The sequence below is a fragment of the Psammomys obesus genome, unplaced genomic scaffold (genome assembly GCF_907164565.1).
Source record: "Psammomys obesus unplaced genomic scaffold, mPsaObe1.curated_primary_1811, whole genome shotgun sequence".
In the NCBI taxonomy this organism is placed as follows: Eukaryota; Metazoa; Chordata; class Mammalia; order Rodentia; family Muridae; genus Psammomys; species Psammomys obesus.
The window spans coordinates 53,593,995-53,621,383 of NW_026585895.1; the positions used below are offsets into that span (position 1 = coordinate 53,593,995).

General features: G+C 49.1%; 2 protein-coding genes across 2 annotated transcripts in view; one reads left to right on the forward strand and one right to left on the reverse strand.

Moving 5' to 3' along the window:
* Positions 1-1,742: 1,742 nt before the first annotated feature.
* On the forward strand, positions 1,743-10,625 carry Mymk (myomaker, myoblast fusion factor). The gene is made up of 5 exons (XM_055599809.1): positions 1,743-1,877; positions 6,255-6,369; positions 7,421-7,569; positions 9,952-10,068; positions 10,476-10,625. The coding sequence occupies exons 1-5, from the start codon at positions 1,743-1,745 to the stop codon at positions 10,623-10,625; spliced, it is 666 nt and encodes a 221-aa protein (XP_055455784.1).
* Positions 10,626-20,488: 9,863 nt separating this feature from the next.
* Cacfd1 (calcium channel flower domain containing 1) overlaps positions 20,489-27,389 on the reverse strand; it is a 38,571-nt gene continuing 31,670 nt past the window's right edge. The window contains exon 6 of the mRNA XM_055599831.1: positions 20,489-20,506. The gene's annotated coding sequence lies outside the window, so the exon portion shown is untranslated. The remainder of the gene's footprint in view (positions 20,507-27,389) is intronic.

The window sequence follows — 27,389 nt, forward strand, 5'->3', positions numbered from 1 at the left end:
GTTCAACACAAGCATCTCTATCAGAATGGTGAGTGCTGGGATAGGAAGGATGTGGAGTCGGGGGACAGGCCAGGGGAAGAGCGAAGAGACCCCTTGGCTCACTAACTGTCAAACACAGAAGGCTTCACCTCAGACACGTCCAGGCTGGCAGTGAACCAGGCCTTAGCTGGAACAGCAGGGAATAGGAAGTGCTGTCCCGAATCTGCAGCTGGGGCAGAAGCTGCTTCTGAGACTAGCATGTGCAAGGGTTGGGGTGCACAGCTAGGTATGGATATGAGAAGCTTGGGCATCTTGTGAATAGTTACGCTTCCTGCAGGGACTGAGAGAATATTGGAAAAGTCTTAAGCAGAAAAATGACAGGACCAGGTGTCTCAAGTCGCATATTTCATTGTGAGCAGGAGAAATGGGCCTCAGCCAACTTCAGACAAGGTGCTTCCAGAAAGGGATGTGGGAGCTGACAGTTAAACAAGGACAGAACAGCCAGGCCTCACAGAGTAGGGAAGCCCACAACCTCTCCTAGAGGAAGCCTCTGAGTCTGCTACACCCCAAGGTCTAGGTACCAGGAGGAGGGAAGTAGGGGATAGCCTTCTGACCCAGCCAGCCACCAAAGAAACTGGGCGTAACATGCCCAGAATAATAGCATGGACAGATGTCAGGGTCATTGTGCAGGTGAAAGAGGAACCAGCCCTGAAGAGTGCACACTGTGTGATCTACTACTAAGTTCTAATGAAGTCAGACGAAGGCAGAAATCAGTAATGATGGCTGTCCCCGTTGGGGAGAGGAGAACAGCTTACCAGAAAGGGCATAAAAGAATGGCCCATCCCAGAGCACTGGGAGTGAGCACTGAGGGTTACACAGGTGTTTGCACCTGCCAGAACCCTTCAGGCTGTGGGTTTAAACCCTGCGCACAAGGACAGATGGCAATAGAAGCTGATCAGAAATTGACAGGAGAAAGAGTTGGCCTGAGAAGCTCAGACCACACACCCATTGTTCCTTGGCCGGGGGCTGAGGGGTCCTTGCCAGACAGCTTCCCTAAGACATTTTGCAACAGGAGAAGGTGATTTCCTGGAGTCAGGCCAAGGAGCTGTTGTTAAAAGAGGGAAGAAGAGCTTAAAAGCCAGACAACAGCTTTAGAATGGAGAGGGGTCCTGTCTGCTGATTTACGGTAAGAAACAATGTAACCAATCAGAGAAGGCTGTGGGTAATCAGTTCCGAGTAAAAAGGGCCTGAGAAAGGGGACACTTATCTACAGGTCCTCTGAGTGTTGAGAATTGGCTAAACTTTTAAGTTTTCTCACCTCATGTGTCCCTTTGATGTATGACCCAAATAGGAGCACCCTTGACATGTTCACCCTGGGACAAAGATCCCGAGAGTAAATAACCAGAAGATTGGGGGGGGGGGTCCCATTCATAGGGAATTGCTCCCAGGATTATTACCTCCAAAAGAAGAAATACTGCTTTCTTGGGGGAATTCCTCTGGGAGAGAAAGAGGGAGGAGAGAGAGAGAGAGAGAGGAGAGAATATCAGAGGCAAGTACATACCACATGGTACATCAGCTGTTGGACCTTCTCCATGTGTCACTGGACACATGCTGGCTCAGAGCACTTAAGCCCTCCTTGTGGGCACTGCCACAGCTGCAGTCAGGGCCGCTGAAGAAGCAAAGAAGTGGGCTTTTTCTTCTTGCCCTGGAGACTGAGGAGGCCTTCCGCACCTTCTCCCCAGCCAGTGCCTTTCTCCTGGTCCATGGGGACAGTTGTAGCCAAACTGCTCCTGCCCACCCTCAGCAGCCTGGCCTTCCTCCCTACCGTGAGCATTGCTGCCAAGAGGCGCTTCTACATGGAGGCCATGGTCTATCTGTTCACCATGTTCTTCGTGGCGGTAAGTGAGGGGCCTAGGAGAGAGGCCTCACGGGGAGGGCCACCACCACTGTCAGAGAGAGAGAGGTGACAGAGAGAGAGCCTGTATGGAGGGGGGCGTCCCTGGTGACTGGACAGAGGGCTCCTGGAGTCTGTCTTCCTCTATAGACCTCAGTTTCTCCATCTGTGCGGGGAATTTGAGGCAGGGGTGGAGATAGTGGCTGACACATGTGACTGAAGCTAAGCCCATGACAGTCCTGTGTGAGTTAAGACAAGCTTTGTGCTCCCTCCACCCTCCTTTATACCAACTCTGTTTCATGAGTTGCTGAGCTGGAGAGGACAGGGGGTTAGTGAGCAAGCCCAGGAATGGACCCACTAGGCTCAGAGAAGGTAGAGGGCCTGAGTGGATCTGACTCCAGAACTTGGGACTACCCCATTGAGGGGAGCCAGCCTCTCTCTCTTTCTGAGTCCTTCTCTCTCTTCCTGTTATGTGTCTGGATGGCTGCCTCTTAGTTCCCTCTCCCCTCTGTTCCCAGGCAACAGTCCTGGGGTGAGTCCTGGGCATGTCTGGCACTGGGCCAGCTTCACTAAAGCCTCTGCTTCTCCTCACCCCCATCATGTCTCTCTCCCTCTGCATCTCTCCCTGGTTCTGTATCTAATTCTCTCCCTGCCTCTGTCGTTTCCTTCTTTCTGCCCGTATCCAGCTCTTTTGATTTCTAGACTTACACCCTGTGAGGTTTAGTAGCTCTTCTCCTTGGCCTGCTCTTTTCTGGTTTCTTCTCCTGACCCTCTCTGTCTCTACCTATCTGTCTGTCTCTTTATCTACCTATCCATCCAACTTGGTTTTGTCTCTCTTACCTATTTCATCATCTATCTAATTATATATTTATCTATCATCTATTCATTTACATTTTTCTTGTTCTATGTATCTATCCATCATCTATCTAGCCTCTATTATCTGCTAACCAACCATCTCTTCCTATCCATTCATTTACCCGTTTATTCTCTCTCTGTCCTATCATCCTCCACTCAATATGCTCCTAAGTCCTTCTGAGTACTCACACTGCCCCTCACTGCTCTCCTCCAACCAGAGGGTCACACCACCTTTTTTACTGTTCTGTAAGCTTTCTTTCTCTCTCCTCACACCTCTCCCTCACTAGTGTGTATGATGTGTGACCCCCACATTGATGGGATATGTGCCCAAGGTTGGCAAGTACCATGTTAGCCAAGCTTTTGGAAAAGAGTATCCTGTCCCTAGGCCTGCCCTTCCTACAGCAGGTCTCAGTAGGCAAGAGCATGGAGTATGTGAGGGTATCCAGCTGCCTCTCAGTGAGTTGAGGCCACGAGCTTACACGTATATGCTCATATACCACCCCATATCCTGAGTCAGCTGGCATGATTTCCTAGTGATGGGAGAAGCCACTAGGATATGTGGGCTGAGAACAGTGGGGGAGGGGTTGGCATGCTTCTACCTCCTGGTTGTGGTGGTCCTATCGGTAACAGTGTGTTTCTCCAAGGAACTGGAGACTCTAGGGCTCTGAGTTCACTTTACGGGAAGAGAACATTAGGCCAATGACAAGCCACAAGGTAGAAACCAGGGTGAGGTTAGACTCAGCATCACCCATAAGCCTAGGGTAGTGATTTTCATTTGCTAGAAGAGGAAACTGAAGTCTCAGAAAGGCTAGTCTCACCATGAACACTACTCTGAGATCTTGGTCTACCCACAATACTTTGTCCCATATTTGTTCTTTATGAGACCTGGCCAAGGTCAGAGCCAAGATGAGACTCAAAGGTCAAGGACAGAAGCCAGGGTCTTGTCCCCAAGGTCCCTGTTAGATATAGCCCAGCAAACCGCAGGCCCCAGTTAGGTCACTTGTGCCTGCCTGGGTTTGGGCTCACCTACAGCTGTTTCTGCACTGGCCTTGGAGGTTCAGCCTGACTCACCCCTCCCAGAGTGACAGGGCCAGCTGTCTCTTATGACAAATGTCCTCTGGCCTCACAGAGTTCAGCCTTCCACCTGGCTCCTCTAGAACCCTGCATGACAACTCCTACTTGCATGTGTGATGATGTGGAATATAAGAAGAATGACTCTTGGTGTTACTTACCCAAGAGTGGGCCTGATTTACTCCAAAGAGTTCGGCTCACTCCTGCTCTAATCTGATAGTCATCTAGTCTAAAAACAGGGTCTATAATCAAAGAATCTTGGACAACAGTATCGTATCTGTATGCAGAACAGCACAACAAGGTAAAAGAATGAGGGATCGGAGCCTCACAGGGGGATAGCTGTTTCTCTGGCCCTGTAGACTCAACAGCACACAAATCCACAGTCACATGTTTTCAGTCTTTACCCACATGTTGCTTTCAACATGTTTCCAGTGCCTTGCTGTTTCTAACACATGGTCTTAGACCTATCTGGTCACCACATCTCACCCAAACGTGTATTGTTCTAAGTCAGGGGCACGAAAAAGTCACAAAGGGGAAATAGAGCATATACATTAATCAAAGTGTATGCATGCATCTGAGCCTGCAAGACTCAGTTACAATAGAAATTCAAACCGTAATAGGATTGATTTAAAGGTTTCTCTCAGAGGTGAGCTAATTCCAATCAGGGCGAGTCCATTGTTCTAAATTACCTGAAAGCACATATTAACTTGGCTTCAGGTTGGGTGAAAGTTTGATTACTAAAGGCAAACTTTAAACAACATTTCTCAGAAAAATTATTCCTGCAGTGTGGGGCTCTGTACCACACAGCTACCATTAGGTTCCCCCTGGAAGCCCCACAGAACAGGTGCTTACACTCCATTGGACAAAGGAGGCCCTGAGAGACAAGCCTCTAACTTGGTTAGAGGCTTGGATCTCCAGCCATACCCATCCTAGCCCATCCTAGCCCAGCCCCAGTTGGCCAGATCCACCACCTCTGAGGAGAGAGGGTACCAATCACACTCCCTTGCCCTGCTTCCTTGAGCAGGAGATGCCCCAGGAAGTTCACAGTCATACAGGCTTTGAAAGAATGTCTGGGCCTGAGAGCAGTTAGATCCCTGTTGTAAAGCCTGCTCCTCTCTGCTCCTCTGGCCGGCACACACAGGCAAGTACTCTGTGTCACAATCAGGCCTAGTGAGACTCTTCTGTTCCTCATGAGGGGAGGCATGGATGTTTCCCGGAATCTCACGGTGAATAAGTTTTGCTCATTCACGGGCCCTATACAATAGAAGGAAGCACAAATGCTACAAATGGAGGGCTCAGGTTGGCATGAGTGATACGGTTCTGTAAGGACCCAAAAGGTAGGATCCCCTCACAGAGCTGAGTCTTGTTCTTTCTCCTCTTGAGTGAGTACCTTGATCTGGCCCAACCTAAAGCTTGTCTTTCCTTGAGCTGAATAGTCAGAGCTCATACCTGGTTGGTTAACCTCCTCTTGGCCAACGTCCCTTTAAAAAGGTGCAGTATCCAAATCTCAAAACACCAAACCTCTGAGTGGGGCTGACCCAACACAGAGGCTAGACCACCTCATCCGTTCCGTGGTTGCTCTCTATTGATTGACAGACAGTCCTTGCAACTGTGATCAGCAGGAGGTCCCTAAGCTTCTAAATCGGCTCTACGTGCTTGACTGACACATTCATCATCCAGGGTCTCCAGCACCCGTCCCCCATGGTGCCCCTGCTGCCTCCAAACAAGGCTGCTTTCCAGCTTGCCTGCTCCCTCCTGCTGAGCTGGGCTTACCAAGAGCCGATTGTGCTGGCTCCCGGGCTTGTTTGTGCCAGTCGCACTTGTCAAAATAATTATGTCATGTAATTAAATATTACTTAAAATGATGAAATGTGAAGCAAAGGGACAGTGAGTCGTTTTCTGTAAGAAATAAGTTGACTGCCTGGAAATACTTCATATAGAACCTTTTGCTTAAAAGCAAATCTGTTCAAGTACAAGTGGGGAACATGCCTGCTAGAGTATCGGGGAGAGAAAGAGAGTATCAGGATCAGCGCCTGCTTCAGGGAGCCTAAGGTCTTCCTTTTTTATTTTTTAATTGAAGAGACAGGGGTCCAGGATAAGAGGTTCACATGCAAAGACTGACAACGGAACATGTGTGCACTTCCAGTCAGCCCAGGGGCAAGAGGTGTATTTTAGAATTCCCCCTCAGCAGGCTTCATCTGAGTGACTACCAGCCTTGGAGCAGTGCTAAGAGAGTCTGAAAGTGAGATTTACAAAGTCTTTTGGACTCCCTGGTAGACTAACCTGTTTAATCTCCACAAGACCTAGCAAGGAGAGTATACAGCCGTATGTCCTGAGGCGCAAAGCCATTAAGGTCTCACAGCTAGTGAGGGACCTGAGGTTTGGGACCAGTTTCCACCACCTCTGGGCAGCACTGATGCCCACTGCCTGATGACCTCATGTGATTTCCCTGCAGTTCTCCCATGCCTGTGAGGGGCCTGGCTTGTCTATGCTGTGTTTCATGCGCCGTGACATCCTGGAGTACTTCAGCATCTATGGGACAGCCCTGAGCATATGGGTCTCACTGATGGGTAAGTGGTCATCTCTACCAGTAGGTGGGGGATTTTCCCTCCTTTCTTCTTTGAAGAGCTTAATCTACTAAAAGACACATGAATATTTCTCAGATGTCTGCACTCTCACTTTTCCCATTCTTAAGTGACTCCTGTAATAAACACCTGTGACACCTGAAATGCAAAGACATACAAGGAAAGGGAAAAGGTATCCCCACCTTGGCCCTATGGAGACCACTGCTGCCTGCAGTTCAGGGACTTAGCCTCCCAGAGTGTCCTCCAGGCTCATGGAAGCATTTGCTGTCATGGGTCATCTCAGCTCTAGGTTTTAGGAAAGTAGACCATTCAAAATCCTCATCTTGGACCTGGTGTACAGCCCAATGGTAGAACACTTACCTAGTGAGCAGTAGGCCCTTGGTTCCATCTTCAGCACTCCAAAACATGAAAGAGAAAAAAGGAAGGAAGGAAAGAAGGGATGGAAGAAAGAAGAAATTGGGAAGCATAATGAAAAAAGGAAGGAAGGAAGAAAAGAAAGAAAGAAAGAAAGAAAGAAAGAAAGAAAGAAAGAAAGAAAGAAAGAAAGAAAGAAAGGAAAAAGAAAGAAAGAAGGAAGGAAGGAAGGAAGGAAGGAAGGAAGGAAGGAAGGAAGGAAAGGAAAGGAAAGGAAAGGAAAGGAAAGGAAAGGAAAGGAAAGGAAAGGAAAGGAAAGGAAAGGAAAGGAAAGGAAAGGAAAGGAAAGGAAAGGAAAGGAAACACCCTCAACCTTGTTTCTTGTGGATGCTGTCACAGATGGTTCATGTTACCTGAGGGTCCCTCCTGAGACTCAGTCCTATGCACCACTCACTAGTCTTAATACTTTTGTCCCAAGATTCCCAGGAAATACTGATCACTCAATCTACTGTTTAATTTCACCCACCCTGCTCCAAGGAAGCAGCATTCCCATTTCCTCCAAATAACCAAAATCCAGACCTTGTGGAGACCAAGCTGGGCCTTGAGGTCCTGAGAACATCCCAATGGGTTCCCAAGGGTGGAGAGAAAGGAAGCTGCTCATCATTCCTGTGCTTCTCCCCAGCACTGGCCGACTTCGATGAACCCCAGAGATCAACCTTCACAATGCTTGGTGTCCTTACCATCGCCGTGCGGACTTTCCATGACCGCTGGGGCTATGGTGTGTACTCCGGCCCCATAGGAACGGCCATCCTCATCATTACTGTAAAGTGGGTAAGTACTATGTGTCTCAGCTGACAGGGCCCTGGGAACCTCAGTTCTCCTCTGACCTTGTGTTCCTCCTATATGAGGTCCTATACCTCCTATTCTTGTATGAAGGTGAACTAACATAAGAATTGGCCAGTCACCTAGAATCCTTAAAGAACAGTGACTCATGTTGGAGCCCATGCCCTGCTCGCTCATCGGTAATTACTGGTCCTGGGTAAAACCAAAACTTCTTTTCTCTTGGCCTCTGCCTTGTGTCCAAATACCCATACAGAATGCTTCTAAGCACAGGCACAGACATCTTTTTTAATGTATCCAGAGATGAGGAGACCTTTCATCATTTTGACCATCATTGTCAGTCTTTTCATCCACATCATTTTCACCATTATCGGCATTACGGTTCTAAGAGACAACGGCTACTTACAGATACAACTTTAGTCTGGAGAGCAGCTAAATTAATCTGGAGAGCCTGTCTAAAGGAAGCCAGCTTTGGACATGGTAGGTGGACCTAGGGACTGTAGAGGTGTTAGGAGCCCGTATAGCAGAGTAGGTACCAAGCACCAGGCTCTGCCTTACTCGTGTAACACCATTTGGGATCTTGGGGTTCCCCCAAAGAGTGGCAGCAGTGCAGATCAGGGCAGGCAGTACTTCAGGGGGCTCCAATCCATCGGCAGCAAAGTAGGGACAGGTAAAATCAGGCAGGAAGCTTCTAAGTCCTACTTCTGTGGGCCCTGAGGAACCCAGATTTATTCTGATTTCAAGATAAGGATGAAGCGAACGTGAACAGGAGGCTCCTCAGCCAAACCTGGAGCCCCAATAGGCAGTGGGAGCTGCTCTTGGCTTCAGGGAGATGAAAACTTCCATTTCACTCTAATCTGAGGAGCTGAATCTGGCCCTAGCTGACCCTGGAGGCCAGGGCCTCTTTGTGGCAGAGGTGTTGAGGTTCTGCGTGGCTAATTAACAAGCTGGAATGCACAAACACAAAGGCTTCCTCTGATACCAGCCTCTTTGTCCTGTATGGCCCATTTGCTGCTCTTTAATGGATCTGGATCTGACTAATTTTTTTTTTTTTTTTTTTTTTAAGACAGGGTACCACTTTGTATCTCTGGCTGGCCTCCAACTCATGGAGCGCTGCCTGCCTCTGCCTCCTGAGTGCTGGGATTGAAGCCCAGCATGCCCGTCCTGACTAGATCTTGATTAGCCAGGGTGGCATACATGTGCTAATGCCCCTCAACAAATGCCAAGCTTAGGTCTCTGGTGGGAATGGGAGTGAGAGAGGCTGCAGCCACCCACATCTGGGGCATAGATCTCATAACCTAGACCACAGGATATGCAGGTGGTTTGGACTTACTTTTTAGAAGGGGTTGCAGTTCCATCCCATGTCTCACCCTTTGGGGAAAGAAGTATGAAAACAACACTTGGGAAGAAGAAGCTGAGTGGAATGAAAAATAGGGGTTCCCAGGGCAAGGCAAAGCCTATGGGTGATCTTCGCTATTCTTCCTTTCTCTGGGGCCCCACTGTTAAAATTGAGAGACTGATCATCACTGCCACCTCCACTCATCGGCTGCACCTATAACACCGACATCATTCACTGAGCCCCCAACTCCTGTTAGGAATGCCAGCTACAGAATACTGAAAACTGTATCATCACCCATTTGGTGGCAAAGTCTGCTCTGACCAGCACAGGTCAGGACTGCTGTCCTGTGCCCACAGTTTATACCTGACAATGGTATGTGTAATGGTCTACCCTGCTGAAACCTGAACAATCCTGAGTTTAAAATACCTTTGGGCCCAAGGGTCTGCACTGCAGGGAGGAACCATGGGCACCCCATCTCTTCCATGTAACTCCCTATCTTATCAAGCTTGAGCACACACTAGACCTTCACATAAGACATCAGGGCCTGAGAAATCAGGGTTAATGGAAGAAGACCCCTTAGCTGGTAAAGCTGATCGTATTTGCCACTGAAGTCCCAAAGACCACTGCACAAACCGCCTAGAGAGAAGTGCAGGGCTCACAAGTCCCAAATATCCTTTCACTGCTAACAATCTCCATGGCTGTCCTCTCTGGCTGAGAGACAGGAGTACATCAATGGCCTTGCTACTTCCCCCAGTAAGGGCAGTGGAGGACCCAGGGAAAACTGGTCCAGAGATTCCCAGCCCTATCACTCAGCAAAGCTCTCTCCACCAGTTTTGCTTTCTGTGTTGATGGGCAGGGGAGGGAGATGGTGGTGGTGGCAGGCTCTGCAGAACTCACGGAGGTGCTCAGGTATATAGAGGAATAGGGATGGTAGAAGATGGTAGAAGACAGCAGTGGGATTGTGCCCAGACAACTCATGGACGGATCCTTAACTGTATTCCGAGAACTTTGATGTTCCTATCTTGCCCCTGCAGCTGAAAAAGATGAAGGAGAAGAAGGGCCTATATCCCGACAAGAGCATCTACACCCAGCAGATAGGCCCTGGCCTCTGCTTTGGGGCACTGGCCCTGATGCTTCGCTTCTTCTTTGAGGTACCAGGCCTGTGGGGAGTGGATCAAGTCCTCCAGAGCCCTCTGGAAATGGCTCAAGTCAATGGGGAGGATAGCAGGCTATTCTCACAGGGAGGCTCTAAGTCATGAGTTCTATTCTGTTGAAGATGGTGCTTTCCATCTCCAGTGTACCAGCATCACATCCTGTGTGGAAGGTCACAGGGAGTCAAGTCAGGCCCTGACTTTAGAAAGCCTGCACCCAAGATGCATGCCCTGGAAAGGACTAGGGCCTGGTGCCCAGCACCTGGGAGACAACGAACAAAGGAAGGCAGGGAGTCTTTCTCAGCCATATTCTCAGGGTGGGGTGGCTGGCAGAGGCACCAGATGGCTAGCAGGACTTAGTTTAGGAAAAGGGTTGAGGCCCCAGACTGACTCATTCTCCTCCACAGGAATGGGATTATACCTACGTTCACAGCTTCTACCACTGTGCCCTGGCCATGTCCTTTGTCCTGCTGCTGCCCAAGGTCAACAAGAAGGCTGGGAATGCAGGGCCCCCCGCCAAGCTGACCTTTTCCACCCTCTGCTGCACTTGTGTCTGACTACAGCCCCCTGTTCCAGGCCCCTGCCTTCCTGTCTGGCAGCCCTGCTGTCTCTCCCAAGATATTTTCTATGCTTTCCCATGTGGTGTGTCGATGAGAACTGGTCTCCTCTCCACCCTAAGAGACCAGCTGGCCTGCTGATCTCTGCTAAATGCTGCTTAGGGACCCACTGACTATATTCACCAGTTGCTTCACTCTGTTGCAGAAAAAAAGAAAAGAAAAATTCTCCTCCAAGGCCCCATAACTGCATGTGTACCTGGCAGAGCTCTAGGCCAGTAGATACTGGCCACAACTCCTAACCCAGCAGCATTCACAGCAGGGATTATCTGTTTCCCAGGCACTGCATGCCAGGACGGTCTGCTTTCTCTAAGAAACTGGTATTGCCATTTCTACCCCTCGCCCAGGCTCTGAAAGCTCCCCATTTAGGAAGCTGAAGCCAGGGGGATCGGCTCTGGCCTGGATCCAAGCTTTCATGCCCCTGCCTGGGTCTCATCACTTCTGCGGGTTTCAGATCAAGCCATTCTCCGCAAACTCCTGATCAGCCACTAGTCATTAGCCACACAGAACACCTTACATACATCCTGGTTCCTAGAACAAATCTGTGTGCTCTCCTGGTCTTGGGAGATCACCTGAGTTCAGAGTAGGCAGCTGGCCTAAGGCCAGGTGCTGGTAGGCAGAGAGCTGAGTACTGGCCTGGGTACCTGGGCTGGAGGTGGGGTACAGTGCTGGTCTTTACTCTACGTTGGCCCGAAGCTTACTCTGAGGTCCTAAAGGAAAAGTGGGTGCAAGCAATACCCCTGGGCCAGACCTTACTGGGCCCATGCCATGGTGTGGGCTGTTGGTGACAGCCTGGGGGTCAGGGCATGGCAGGGCATTGCAGTCACAACAGCAGCTTTCAGACATCACCTCACAAGGCTAAATCTCCACAACACCCCCAGCTATCCGCTTTCCCAAGAACCCAAGGCCCAGATGTCAGCAGGAAGTTACCTACACCTGTCTGGGATTTGTTTATGTTTCCAGATGGTACCACTTCAAGGGAGCAGCTACCCACACGCAGACAGCCGACAATCTTTCCTCAGTCACCTCCTGGACCTTTTTTTTTTTTTTTGGACAGGGTTTCTCTGTGTAGCCTTGGCTGTCCTGGACTCACTTTGTAAACCAGGTTGCCTTGAACTCACAGAGAACTGCTTGCCTCTGCCTCCCCGAGTGCTGGGATTACTGGGATATGCCACTATGCCTGGCTCCTCCTGTACCTTTTAAGGAAGCCAGCTTCACCACTTGGCTTGAATGGTCCTCTCTTCCCAGCTGACCCCTCAGCCAAGCCTTCTGGATGCCTACCTCCATTTAGACCATCCACAACTCTTTTTATCTCAGGCATCTTCACCTTCCATGCCCCCACCACTCTAGGTCCTGGTGGTACCCATAGGCCTCATTCCATTTCTGGCCTTGGAGATTTTTAATGATAGAGCCGCCCATAATATCAGAGGGCACCTCAGAATGTTCAAACCCGGCTCCTGAAAACTAGATCTGACTTATCAGGCAAGGAAGCCAAGACCACACAGTCTGGACTCTGGGGCTCCTTTAAAGAGGAGAGAGAAGCAGAGGGCTGTCGAGATGGCTCAGTGGTTGAGCGTGCTTACTGCCCTTATGGACGATCCAGGTTCAGTTCCCAGCACCCAGTTGGCAGCTCACAAACATCTGTAACTTCTAGACGATCTGATCAGATCTGTATTCTAGCCTCCAAGGGGCCAGGCACATATGTGGAGTGCACATGTACTTGGAAGCAAACACACACACACACACACACACACACACACACAAATTAAAAATAAATAAATCTAAAAACATAAATAAAGTAAAAGAAAAACCAGAGGGGGAAGAAAAGGGACAGAGTGGGGACAAAGGCACTAAGATAAGAAGGCCTCTTTCACCTTCCTGCTACGCCCTTCATCTGGTCTCCAGTCAAGTATAGGCACATATCACCCAGGCATATGTAAACACACACCCATCAGTGACATATCCATATATACTTTAAACACGTATCACATAAGCTCACACACCAGGAAGTCACAGGGTGTCCTGGAGCCAAGTCTTTCCTGGGTCATCACTTTCTTCCAGAGGACAGACTGCTGAATCAGAGCTGGATGTCCCAAGTGAGACAGGCCAGGTGAGACCTCTGAGGCCCACCCAGAAGCAGGTGTCTTCAGGGTGTCCCCAGCCCGTCACTTCTCTGTCTTAGCCCACCCCCAGCAAGCAATCCTGCCTCCAGCTCTGCAGCTACTCTTGGAAAATTGGAGGGAGCAAGATGCCCTAGAGCAGGGAGGGGCCACACTCAAAGGCTCTCCCTGGTGGTGCTGCTGGTTTATGAGAGCCTTCTGGGCACCCAGCCGAGTCCGTAAGTCACAGAAGATTAGGAGGCACACTCCAGCTCTCAGTCTGTGCCTCTAAGGTTCCAGAAGTAGCCTTACCCTCCGAAGCATCTCAGCTCCCATCATTGCTGTTTGAGGGTCCTGGATACAGCACTGAGCTCATTTGCAGATAAGGACACTGAGAACCAGGGATGCTAATACAAGACAGTGGCTGAAGATCTAGTAACAGCACCCCGGGCTTCCCCAGTCTCTCCAACTGTCACCTCCTCCAAGGGCTACATTGACATCTTGGGAGCCAACCTGGATCAGGAGGGGAAAACTGGAAGAGATGAGCCACCATGCTCCTCAGTGGCCACTGGTGCTTTAAAACTAGCAAGTTGACAATGACTCTGTACACTGGTGCTGTCCAGCCCAGGGCCTCTGTGTCCTTGGAATTTGGGAGTCATGGCATGAGGAGCCAAAGAGGGCTTCCAAGGTCATCCTGCCGCTTAAGACTCTGGACAGAACTTCCTCTCCTATCTCTCATAATGGGAGATCCAAATCATACATACAGACACCTATCTGTAGAGTGCTTAGAAAAGCCATTCTGGCTGCTCCTAGGAGCTGAGGAGCCGTACTGCCTGGGGGAGTCTGCTGTATGAGTACGGGGCCCCGCCTTGGGGCAGGCGACCATGTGTGCAGTGGTCGTTGGTAAGCCAAGTCAGGGCTGTAAGTAGCACTTCAGGTTGAGACAGCCATGCGCAGGACTGCAGATGCCAGGGTGTGTCTGAATGCCAGGTACATGGTAGAAAATTAGACACACACACACACACACACACAGCCAAAGGTGTGGTAGGGGACCCTCTGTCTTAGCGATGGACACAAAGCACAAACTGAGCAGGCAAAGTCTTAATGGGGGCATTCAGATGGAGGAGAGGGGAGAGGCACTGAGAGATATCAAGCTGCCCCTGACAAAGAAAGAGAAATTTTTCTCTATGTGCAGGCGTGGGCTAACCTAGGCAAGCGACGATCCCGGGCGGCGTGCAGAAGAACACCCAGCTTGTATCTGAGGAACTGTGGTCCTGAGTCCTCCTTAAACACTTGGTATGTAGTAAGAGCGGGCTGCTGTGGCTGCTGAGGAAAGGCCGGAGTGAACATCCTGTGTTCTCAGCCGGTAGCCTTCCCTGAGTTGACGCCTGGGCCCTCCACCTTCACTTGGTTCCTGTTCGTGTCCTAACTCCAGCACACTTACGGAAGACATACTTCAACACAAAATCTAATGCTGTACGTTGTTAACTCAGTTTGAACCTAGTGTTTTATGTTCCCACCCCTCACCCACACCCGCTCCCGAAGCCTGTTTCTAAGTTCCCTGAATGTTCATGTTTGAGAAATCACAAGTTAAGACAAGGGGCAGAAGCAGAGAGTCTGGGACTCCCAGATCTGGCTGGGGCTTCCCTGACAGGATATGGTTGGAAGGGTGGGCCCTCCTCCCAGTCTGTCACTTCTAAATCTGGGAAGATGAGTGAGCACAGAACCATCATAGCCGTCCTGGGCCTGGGCATGGGCATGATCACATTCATCCCAGTGTCCAGAGCACGTGCGCCTTGGCCTTGGTCCCACTGTTAAGTGTGCACATGTACCCTCCTGGCACACGCACTTGGGGCCCGCTCCGAAGGAGCGTGTGCCCTACCTTGGACAGCAAGGCAAATGGAGAGGGATAGTGTAAACATTTACAGCAAGATAGACACAACAGTCCATTGTAGCAGCAGCCTGGCTTCCCCCAGCAGGGGAGAGGCAGTTGGGGCGCAGGAGAGCGCCTGGGCGCCCGCCAGGACCTGCACGCAGAGGTGTTTTTGTCTGAGGCAGTCTGCGTGCTGCCGCCTGCCTCTGTCAGTCTGCTACTGAAATTTCCTGTCTCTGTTATTCTCCTCTTCAGGAAGAGATCTGAAACCCAAAACTTTTATTGCTCCTTTAAAAGGGCTTTACGGCTCCCCACCCGCTCCACAGACTGTCCTGCTTGAAGAGCTGGTATTGTAGTTAGGGGCAGCATGCTGGGCACTGGGTCTCTGTGGGCAGGCCAACCACAGGGTCTTGGCTGAGGAGGCCCAGAAGGAAAGAGGAGAGGGAGGAGCTGAGGAGCTAGAGTGGCCCAGGGCAGCTGGAACGGGCTCTATGCACCATGTGTCCATCCTGCTGGCTGGTGAGCTGGGTAGGCACATGCATGGGGACCCAGGACCACATACATCACATGCCCCAATACCTCAGCTGACCTTAGCCATTTCCTACCTCTGCTTATTTACCCTTAAAAATAGGACAGCAGCCTCAGCTCAGCCTACTGTTCCTTGAAGAGAGTTAAGAAATAGGCTGATATGGAAAAGTGTTAGGAAATTAAGAAGAATCAGAGGGAAGAGGGCTAGGCAGATGGGCATGGGATGTAGAGCAATCCAGGCAGGTTGGGTCAGTCCTCGCTCTGCAACCTCAAGCAAGCATCATAGGTCCTCTTAGCCTCAGTTTTCGCATTTTAGCAGAACTTGACACATTTAAATCTTTTCAAGATTAAATGAGACAGGTAGGGGCTGGGAAATGGTTCAATGGGCTGAAGTGCAGTGTTTTCTCCATTTTTAGGATTTTTTTTTTTTTACTTTTTATTTGTGTGTGTGCATGTGCATGTGTGTGTGGTGAGAGAGAGAGAGATTGAAAGAGAGAGAGAGGTGAGAGTGTAGGCACACAAATGCCACAGCACATGTGTAGAGATCAGAGGACAACTTTTGGGAGTTGGTTCCAGGGATTTCGGGAATTGAACTTAGGCCATTGGGCTCTCGGGGCAAGCGCTTTTACCCACTGGTCCGTTTTGCAGTCCCAACACAATATTTTTAATGACTACAATGTTGTAATATCTGAGAGTATGCGCACACGCGAGTACATCACTGCAGGTCATTTGGAGGTCAGAGGACAACCTCAGGTGTCAATCGTCAGCTTCTACCTTGCTTGAGATGGGGCCTTTTTGTTCGTTGCTCTCTGGCCTGTGAACTCCCAGGGTTTCTCCAATCTCTACCTGATATAGTCTTACTGTGGGAGTGTTGGCCTTGCAGACAGGCACCATGTCCAGCCTTACAGTGAGCTCTGGGGATCTGGACTCAGGTACAGCAAGCACTTTGCCCACTCAGCCATCTCCATCACCCTTTAATGATGCTTTTCAGTGGTGACCATCGGCTTTTTTTTCATGCTCAGTGCTCCCTTGGGATTAGGCATTTGAATACCAGGTCTCCAGCTGGTGGCACTGTTTAGGGGGTTTAGGAGGCAGGATTTGTTTAGTGACACCCTGCTTTCAGCTGCTCCCTCTGTTTTGTGTTTACTCCCTTCTCCTGCCACCACGCCTGCCACTTGCTACCCTGCCTCCACCTCACGATGCTGGATTCTCATCCCTCTGGAGCCATGAGACAAAAAAACTTCTCTCTTCCTTAGGTTGCCTTTGGTCAAGGTGTTTTTGTTTTGTTTTGTTTTGTTTTGTTTTGTTTTGTTTTATCACAGCGACAGAAAAGTAACTAATAAAGTTTTCAAAGACCAAAATAGGGTTTGTTTATTTGTTTTAGAATTAAATAAAAGATTTTTCTTACGGGGGATCACCCCAGTAGAGCTGCCAAACGTCTCACTCCTAAGGAAGCAACATGCTCTAAATTAAGAATTGCAGACTGCGTAACTCAGGAGGGCATCTTGGAAGAGGCAGGTTTGGGACTAAAGCTAGAAAAGCAAAATGACAGGTAGATGAGCTTTGGTCATGGGCTGTTCTGGGGATAGTGAATGGACTTGGTCCCAGGGTCTGAAATTTCAGGGGGCTTCTGACCTGAATGAAGACATGGACAAAGGTGGCCAGAAAGAGGTGTGGTTAGATGCCGCCAAGCAAAAAGAAGCTTGTGAGGGCAGAGAGGAAGTGAAAGCCAGAAGGCCTCCTGGCTACCCTCTGATCAGTCTGTGGTACCGAGCCCAGAGGGTCCTTAGTTGCTGATGACCCACACGGAGTCTCTCAGCTTTGGCCCCAGCCTGCCAGGACTGCCATTTACTGAGAATATTGTCGAGGCCATTTGTCCCCAAAGCTTGTGGGGACAACTTGCTTTACAAAGCATCATGTCCATTGTCTCGTTAGTGTCTTGCTTCCCTGAACCTTTCATGGAATGGGAGGGAGAGGGAAGGGGCAGCTTATTCAACACAGAGCAGATTACAGCACTTGTCTCCCCACCAGGCCAGGGGACACCTGAAACTCGGGGATGTCTAGAAGCATGGTTTTTGTGAGAACATCACCTCTAGCAACAGGATCCCATGCTCCAGAGTGACATGTCAGGCATAGATGACTGGGTGGTGGGAAGATAGATTCTCACCTCGGCCTTGATTAGGGTACACTTCTGCCTCTGAGATGAGTCTACTCTCAGCAAATGAGCCACTGATGGCGGAGGCCATGCCTTTGGCCCATCTTGACCTGTGCACTCCCTAGCAGCAGAATGGAGACAGTGCTGAAGTGTCCACTCTGCAGCCCCCAGCACCTCCAGCAGTAGCACCTGCTACTTCTGCCAGGGCCACCCAATGAGACAGTGGAGGTACAGGGGCCAACTACCACCCCCCCAAGAACATCCAGAGAATTCATCCTAACTCTGGGCCAGGCACACATGGAACATCGTGTTGCTGCCACCAAATTCTCCAGATGCATTTTGTTGTAAACTCCACTTCTCCAACCAGCACGCATTGTGGGACATAGAAAGGATAGGGGCTCTGGCTATCCACAAGACAGCCTCTTTTGTAGGAGTTGGTGGCAGATAGCACCCCACATTCAGAGTCAAGCAGGCAGCCTGGCAAAGGCAGGAAGTTGCAAGGGGAAAAGAAATAAGCATGACACCTGGTCGGCCAGGTTGGGCTTCCCTTTCCTTTCCCATCCCTTCCCTTTGATTCCCTTCCCTCCCAGGTGCTGAGCCTCCCTCGCCTTCATTGGGTTTTGTTTTCCTAATAGTTTGGACAACTGAAGACTGATGGCTCTGGTCATCATAGCTGGAGCCAGGCTACTGGGTACATCTGGAAGATGTTCTTGCGTGCACACACACACACACACACACACACACACACACACACACACACCAACAGCAGTGTCAGCCACAGAAGAGCAGCTGATAAGCACTGCCACAGCTCCAGACACTCCTGGGAAGCAATGGCTTCAGACCAAGCTACTGGAGCCATTGACAGGAGGAGAGAGAGAGCAGGTTATCACTCTGCCTCCAAGCAGCCAGAAATCATAGGACAGTAGGGACAGAAAAGACCCATACCACAGCATAACTTGGAGGACCTGGAGGTCTGGCTCATCACTCCTACAGACACATTAGGCCCCAGGAACCACACCCTGCCCTTCATCACAGTCACTCCACAGTGAACTACACACCTGAGGAGACTCATTTCTGTAACCTTATTAGGCATCTCAGCCATCTCAGCTGTCCTATTTTGGTGTACCTGAGACAGTACCCTGAAAGAGCCACAAGCGTCCCTAGTTGGAGAGCATTTGTGGTCCTGTCCCTTGCCCTGGAACCCTGTTCTGGTAACACATGGAAGATATTGCTGTGACCACAAGCTGCTGTGCGTTGCTTGCTGAAGGGGGAGAAGTTGGTTGTTAGGTCCATGCCATTGTCTGGGCCGGACAGTGGCCCCCTCTGGCCTGGTACATGTCAGGCAGCATCCTGCAAAATCACAACTGCATAAACCAGAAAGTGAACAACGAAGCCGAAGTGACCATGGGCACATGCAACTATGGCCAGCACGAGCTCTCGCCAGGCCTGTGAAGTGAGGGTGTGAGCTGTGTGGATGGTGCCGCTCCTATCACCCAGCTCCCTAAGGGACTGTGTGGCCCTTATTTAAGTGTCACTGCAATGTCTTCTTGCTTAACTTTCAGAAAAGGGGGTTTCTGAGATATTTTACCAATGTCGGTTATCACTCACTTCTAACCAGGACTTAGGTCTGAGAAGTGTCTCCTACAAGCCAGTCTTTCAAAACAGGTAACTTGCCTGAGACCCACAGGTTGACTCTCTTAAATGCCAGTGTGATACCAAGAAATGTTTGTTCTTCACACTGAAGATTTCTCGGGAGGGGGGGCATGTACATGCCTTATGAGGGTAGGTGCCCACAGAGGCCAGATAAGGTGTCATATTCATCCCCTGGAGCTGGAGTTATAGGCAGTGGTGTGCCCCATGATTTGGATAATGGGGACTGAACTCACATCCTTTGGAAGAGCAGTATTGGCTCTTAACCCTAAGCTATCTCACTGGCCCCTCTGAACATGTATGCCCTCATGCATGCTAGTGCGTCTGTATGTGTGTGTACGTGTGTATCATTGAGTGTAAATGCCTACAGAGCCAGAAAAGGGTGTCAATTCCGATAGAGCTGTAGTTGCAGCAGTTATGAACTGACTAACATGGGTGCTGAGAGCTAAATTCAGAGCCCCTGTGAGAGCAGTCTGTCTTCTCAGCCACTGAACCATCTCCCTTGCGCCATCTTAACTGTGAAGCCTTCCCTCTAGCCCCTGTCTCTACGGTCTAGATGAGATTCTCTCATCAAGCTTACTGTTTGTGTTGCATAAATCTTCTATATTCTCTTTATGAAAATGCTTGTTTCCTGTCAGTGACTGGGGAATGGTTTAAGACTCCCTTTTCTTGAAAAGAGACCCTTTAAAACAAAGGATGCCAGGTGTGGTGGTGCTTGGGAGGTAGAATCAATAAGATCTCTGTGAGCACAGGCCGACCTCGTCTACACAGTGAGTTCAGGACAGCCAGGGCTACATAGAGAAACCCTGTCCCACAAAACCAAGCAAGATAGAGAGGGCTGTGAGGCGCCATGCAAGCCTGAGCACCTGGGTTCAGGCCTCAGAAACCATTCAAAGGTGGAAGGGAGAGAACTAACTACACAAAGTTGTCCTCTGACTACCACACACAGAAGGCACCACGTGCACGCATGCGATGCACACACACACAACAACAACAACAACAACAACAGTAAGGTGGAGAGCCATAAAGGAAGACAATGTGGAATGCTGACTCCACACTCACACACTCACTCACCTGTGCACGCACACTAAAAGTCATTTTTAAAGAAGCAAAGAATCCTCAACTTTTACTTCACACCAAACTGTAAAATTAACTTTAAAAACTAGAACCTTCTATATGACAACACAGAGAAGAGCTTTGTAACCTCAGATTAAGCAAAGAGCCCTCGACAGGATACCAAGCGTCACTAGGCTAAAATAATAATTATTATTATTAACTAATAATAATTAACTAATCTACCATCATTTAAAATGTTTTACCCTTCAAAATACATTCTAACAAGTTTTTTTTAACTTTTAAAACGTTTTAAAATTTTGTGTGTATGTGTCTGCCTTAGAATTTCAACTGCTGAGATAAAACACCATGACCACAAGTAACTTTGGAAGAAAAGAGTTTATTTCAGCTTACAGCTTGTAGTCCAACATAAAGGGAAGTCAAGGCAAAAACTCCAGGCAGGAACCTAGAGACAGGAACAAAAACAAAGTCCATGTAGGAACACTGTTAAGTGGCTTACTCCTAATGTCTTTCGAAGCCTGTTTTCTTATAAACACCAGCAACACCTGCCCAGAAGTGGCAACACCCACAATGGGCTGGGCCTCCCACATCAATCACTAATCAAGACAATGTTCTACAGGCTTGTCCTAGGGCCAATCTACTGGGGACATTTTTCAACTGAGGTGCCCTCTTTTCAAATGACTCCAGCTTGTGCCAAGAAGACACCACAGAGGACAACTTTCAGGAGTTGGACCCAAAGGTTGAATTCCACTCATCAGGATTGGCAGTAGATGTTTTTGCCCACTGAGACAGCCATTTTGCTGTCCTTTACTTAAGATAGAAGAAGAAAAAAAAGAAGAAGAAGAATAAGAAGAAGAAGAAAAAGAAGGAAAAGACAAGCACCAGAGAAAAACACCTATTCGACACACGAGTTCTAGCAGGACTCATAAGTGACTTCTCAAAAATAACAGCGAAAGATATAATAAAAATCAATTTTAAAATGGGCAAAATGCCCCAAAAGCTAACAAATGGCCCAAGGTGTACATACATAGTAAAGAGCTTTCACTTTGTTCTTATGGTACTGCGGATGGAACCCAGAGCCACTCACATGCCAGGTGAGCACTCAGCCACTGAGCTACAGCTCAGCTCCAGCACCCTTAGTCAGTGTGGACAGCACTGAGATGCGGTTTCACGGACACGAGTTATTTTTATGTGTTCATGTTTGTAGGAGTAGGTGGTGCTCATGCCTATGTCTGTGTGTGCTCAAAGAGGCCGTTGGCAGGTACTGGGTGTCCTCTACCGTTCCCTCTCTGAACCGGTAGCTCACCCATTCAGCTAGCCCGGCTGCCAGTGAGCTCCAGGTGTGCCACCTCCACCTAGCCGGTGGGCTTATAGACCCCCACAGCACCCAGGCTTACATAGGTGCTGGGGACTGAACTCACGTCCATGCAGCTCCCCAGCTCCTCTGTGATGAACATCTTTCTGTCGACCTTGTTAAGCCCCATGCGAAATGTTTGTTGATAGTGTCTGGAGCAATTGGCCAAGGAGAGCTTTGCTCTTGATTTTCATCCTACCACACACCCTGACCTTTCGGTCTGGGGCCACCTCCCTCCTGTTTCCTGTTCTCCTGTAAAATGCCCCCCATGGAGGATTGTGGGAGACTTTGATCTTTTCCTTCCCTTGCTAGTCCTTACCCTTTTCGTGGATATCGACTTCTGGGCTCTCAGCACTTTGCAGGCAGCGCTTCCACTTTTACGGCTCCCACAGTTGCTACTGAGAAGTGAACTCTTTAAGCTGGTTTGAAGGTCAGTGATGCAGTTCTTGCCTTGCTTGTGAAAAGCCCTGGGTTCTGTTTGAAATAATATCTGGGGATTGATTTTCAAAGCTGCCTCAAGGCAGCTTAGGTCCAGCTGCAAATGAGCAGAAAATACCGGACCTTGCTAACACACGCCTCTGGGACTGCAGGTATGAATAAACGCCACAGTTTTATGCAGTGTGTGTGTGGGGGGGATTGAACCCAGGATATCGTGTGTACTAGACAAGCCAAATCCCCAATTTTTGTCTTTATCTTACAATTCATTGAGTCCCAGTTTGTGTCTAAACTGTTGCTAGGATTGTCTTTAAAGTTTTTTCATTTTAAGTGTCATGTTTTTTTATTATCTGTCTGTCTGTCTATCTATCTATTTTATTCATACATGTACTCCACAGTGTATGTGGAGGCAGAGGACAACTTTCAGGTTCTCACTTTCTATCATTCGGGGCCCTAAGGATCGACCTCCGGTTAGCAGGCTTGGTAGCTGATGCCTCCACCCACTGAGCCATCTAACTGGCTCTATTTCTTGGACAAAATATATGCATCTCAGTTCCTGGTTCTGGTATTTCTAACATCTGAAGTTCAGCTAACTGAACCTTACCACCTGGTGTTTCTGCAGCTGTCAATCTTGATTACCTTGTTTTCTCATGAATCCATTGAGTTTTAACAATGAAATTGTTTGCTGTGATACTTGGTAGTAACTGTGGGGTTTTTAAATTTTGTTTTTGATTTTTGTTAGTTTAGGCTTGAGGTGAAAGAAGATTCCTTTAGGAATGCTTGTATTTACTTCTGACAAATGATTGGGGTGCTTCTAAGGTAGGAACCCTAGCATCCTTTCTTTTAGATGTTTCAGAATAATTGAGGAAATGTAAATTCAGGCTCTACACACACACAATCACACACACATACAGAGAAACATACACAACATACACACATACCCAGACAAACATACCACACACACACAGCACCCACACATACCACATACACATACATACACATAAATATTGCATACACACACACCTCCACAGACACATACACACACACACACACATAGACCACACACACACACATACATACCACACACACATACACACGTGAGGATCTGCTTATATCTATTAACCCAGAGAGAGGTTTCTTCCTCCTCTCCACAGCACCAGCCCTTGAGGCGGGCAGGGTCTATGCAGCACTCAAGGGCAGATGGATTTTGTTGTTTACCTAGACAGTAAGGTGCAGCACCAACGATGGAGGTGGCTCCACCACACTCCCCAACATGACCAAGCCCTGCATTTTGCCCTTTATACTTAGCCCCAAATATAGCAAAGACAAATCAGCAAAACCATGATGTTCTAATGTATCTGTGAGAGTAAGTGAGTTTGGATTCTCTAGCTTCCATGAGAAAAACCTATTCCCAAGAGTAAACACAGGCCAGCTCTGAGCCCATCCCAACATACCAGTGACAATTAGCTTAGCCACAATCTAGTCCACATGGCTACTGTCCACCGACCCCCAAACTCACCCATTGCTCTCTTTGGGGGCCTAACCACTGAGCTTCCTTCTCCACATTCCTTTCTCCCCATTTCACCCTTCCTGGCCAGGGCAGCAAGGCAGAACCAAGTATGCTGGGAACCTTTTATTCAATCTGAATGTTTCTCAGTTTTAGTGAAAGAGCTTGTATTTTGCTGCTTTGGCCAGGGAGGTAGATGCTGGGCTGTATAAGTGTTTTCCCCGTGTGCATGTATGTGTGCTACTTGCCTACCAGCTGGATCCTCTAAAACCAGGGTTAAGGATGGTTGTGAGCCACAGTGTTGGTGCTGGGAATTAAACCTAGATCCTCTGCAAGAAATGCAAGTGAGCCATCTCTCCAGCCCTCCACTGGACTTTGTTAGGGAGCCTTGGGTGGAATCCCTAAGGATAGCCATCAAGGGGGCAGATGTATATCACATTTGAAGGGCAGGATACTTCCTCTTAGTGGTTGTACCCTGAGCCCCTATAAGGCTCTTAATTTTCTATATTAATAGGAATTTTATGGTCTTATTTCATAATCATATTTTATTAGTTCTTTGAGAATTTTATACAATGCATTTGACAATATTTTACACACACACACACACACACACAGACACACACACACACCATACACATAATTCCTCCCAGATCCACCCTCACCTTTCTTCCCTACCCACTCAACTTTGTAAACCCATTGTGTAAACATAAACCCCATTTGTATTTTCAACTACTCTCAGGACGAGAGGATTTTCTCTCTTATTTTATAGATGAGGAAACAGAGGCATGGGGCATTCTCTAATTCACTACAAGCCAGCAAATGATTAGTTCAGACCTCAGAAGCCAGGCATCCTGACCCTGAGGTCTTTAGTACTAATGTCTACCATCCTCAAATGAGTGAGTACTGAGCCAATTGGTTCAGTCATTCTTCCCCAGTCAGCCCTGCTCCAGGTTCTGGAGGACCATCTGGATGTGGCAGCAACACTCCTTGCTGTGCTTACATGCCCATGGTAGTGGACACAGGGTTGAACGGAAGGCTCCTAGGAGAAGAAGCTGCTGTTGGAACACATAGCAGTGTTCCTGGGGACCCATCGGCAACCCAGCCCGATTCTCAAGGTGGGTCCCCTCTACTAAGTCCCTGGAGACAGCCACATGGAAACCCAAAGCCCAGAGATGGCTGGCTTGTAGAGGTCTGCAGCCCAGCCAAAGACTTTTCCTCTTGCCTGAAGATAGATGCTACAAGCAAGACTCGGGGAAAATCTCTGGCTGGAAGACCCTTCTCTGTGAGCAGGAAGGTTGAAGGTCACAGTGGTTTTTCTCTGCTGTAACTTGAGAGGGTAGAGACAGAGAGTGGCAGGCCTTTGACTGGCTTCATAGGCCTGAGTACCATCAAACAGAGCTGTGGACACAACTTCTGAGCCGCCAGTGCTATTCCCTAAACTCTAAGCCAAAAGGTCTCAGCCTCTGTTCTGTTACTCAAGGGTCATAGCCCCCACAAAAGGGCCGGCACCTGTGGTGGGGGACTCCTTGGTCAGCAGAGCTGCTAAAGAAGACATAGAACTTTCCCACTGTCATTCAGGGAACAGCTGGGCACAGCTGCATCCAAGTACACTGCTCCAGCCCTGCCTGGAACACAGGGTCAGACACCATTCCCTTCACGGGCCCCACTCCAGCAAGCCAGGCCAGGGGACAGCGTGTCCTCAGGCTTGCCTGGCCCCATCCCAGTTTCACAAAGCAGTCCCCCAGCCTGTGGTGGGAGGACAGTTTTATCCCAGTTAGAGGAACGTGCATGCTTTTCTCTGAGGTCCTCCCAAACTGGATCTGACTGTGAAGCAGGATCAGGGTGCTGGCATTCTCCCAAAGGGGCTGGGGGATAGCTGGGGAGGGCTTGGAAGTAGCTAGAAGTCTCACTGTGGGAATTTAAGAAAGTGGTCAAGCTGTCCCTGAATCCTGAACATGTTCCATAAAGCCCAGCCTTCTGCTTATGAGCCAAGGCTTGAGGAAGCTGCCCTCCCACCCATACCACCAGGAGACCCGAAACAACCATCCACTCTCAGCTCCTGATCCCTTCTCAGCTCTCTGCTGGCCTCCTCAGGCCTGGATGGCTCCTAGGGGCAGAATCCTCATTGGTTCCTGTTGCCGTGTCAAATACCACAACAAAAAGCAACTTGGGGAGGAAAGGGTTTATTTGACTTACAGCTTACAGCCCATCATCATGGGAAGCCAAGGCAGGTGGAAACTGGAGGTGGGAATTGAAGCAGAGACCACAAAAGGATACGATTTACTGGCTTGCTCTACATGGCTCACCCAGTGACTTTTCTTACACTGCTCAGGCCCTGTGGCCCACATGGCTGGGCCCTCCTGCATCTATTAACAATCAAGAAAATGCCCACAGACATGCCCACAGGCCAGTCTGATGGAGGCAATTCTTCAGTTGAGGTTTTTTCTTCCAGGGTATGTCTAAGTTTGTTTTAAGTTCACAAAAGTGAACAGGACAGGCAGCTTCACCCACTCTGGCCTTCAGATTTCACGGTCTACCCTCCACTCAGGCATCATGTACTCTCAACCCACTCTCTCTCTTCTCTTCTTTCTCTTCTCTTCTCTCTCTCTCTCTCTCTCTCTCTCTCTCTCTCTCTCTCTCTCTTTGTGGTCTGTCCACCTGTCTACATATGTGTGCAAAGACAATAATCCTCACCTGGTCACCTACACATACATACCTCTTGATGTTGAAATTTTAAAGGCTCAAATGCTCCCATCCTCCTCCACCCGCCCCCAGATTGCCTTGTGAAAACCCTTCCCTCTGCTATCACTCATCTCAGGAGGTGTCTCTCCACCTTGCAGAACCCTAAAAACTAGTACCCAGTGTCACAGACTCAGTTTCCCCTCCAGCTCCTCAACCCTGAGCTAGCAATCTCAGAAAACGACAGGTCAAGAACATCCAGGTCAGCTAGGCATAGTGGCACATGCCTTTAATCCTAGCACTAGGAAGGCAGAAGTGGACAGATCTCTGTGAGGTAGAGGCCAACCTGGCCTTCAAAGCAAGTTCCAGCACAGCCCAGGTTACACAGAGAAACCCTGTCTGGAAAAAAAAAAAAAAAAAAGAAGAAGAAGAAAGAAAGAAAGAAAGAAAGAAAGAAGGAAGGAAGGAAGGAAGGAAGGAAGGAAGGAAGGAAGGAAGGAAGGAAGGAAGGAAGAAAAAAGAAAGAGGAAATTCTTTGTTATTTGTGTTTTTATTTTGTGTGTGTGCAGGCGTACTTGCCATAGCATGTAAAGGACAAAAATTAGCCCTGGATGTCTTCCTCTTTTGCTCACCACCTCATCTTTTTTCTTAAACAAGGCCCCTCACTTGACCTAGAGCTCCCAGCAAGCGCCTGCCTCTCCCTGCCCCGCAGCAGTGAGGTTACAAACGCTCCTGGGCCCAGCTTTTGCACGGAGTGGGATCCACACTCAGGTCTTCAAGCTTCTACAGCAAGCCCTGCATCTGCTGAGTCATCCCCACAACCCACTGTCCAGGTTGTGTCGTTACTTTAAATTTTGCTTCCAACTTGCAAGCAACACAGAGGTCAGTGATGATTCAGGATGAGTTCCGAAACTTGCACAGTCACCCATGTGTGGTGGAAGACTTCAGGCACACTGATAAGCCAACTATTGCAACAGTCTGCTGACCCTCATGTCTGTCTCTTTGGTCATTGCTGTTCCCAATCCACTACAGGAAATAGCCCACCCAGCTTCTAACATAGCCCTTCGTTGTGGGCTGCTACCTGATCCCACAGTTGAGGCTTTTAAAGGGCAGGGAAGTTTCCTGTTGTGTCCAAGGTCAATGGAAAGTGACTAGAGCTCCGACAGCAGGCTCTAACCACCACAATCCTCCTGGTGCATACCAGTGTCTGTTCTAGGACCATCCCTAAAACACCCTGTGTCTCTGCAGTGCCATCTCCTATGAGAACCCACCTAAGCAGCCACACATGCTTGCTTCACATCTGTCCCCTTCCAGACCACCCGATCAGCCGGAGCAAGACAGGCAGACAGGAGT

Bases quoted from the DNA above. Each gene is read 5' to 3' on its own strand.
- Mymk (XM_055599809.1), top strand. From the start codon at position 1,743: ATGGGGACAGTTGTAGCCAAACTGCTCCTGCCCACCCTCAGCAGCCTG. The intron at 1,878-6,254 runs GTAAGTGAGGGG...ATTTCCCTGCAG, and splicing joins TCACCATGTTCTTCGTGGCG to TTCTCCCATGCCTGTGAGGG. The intron at 6,370-7,420 runs GTAAGTGGTCAT...GCTTCTCCCCAG, and splicing joins CATATGGGTCTCACTGATGG to CACTGGCCGACTTCGATGAA.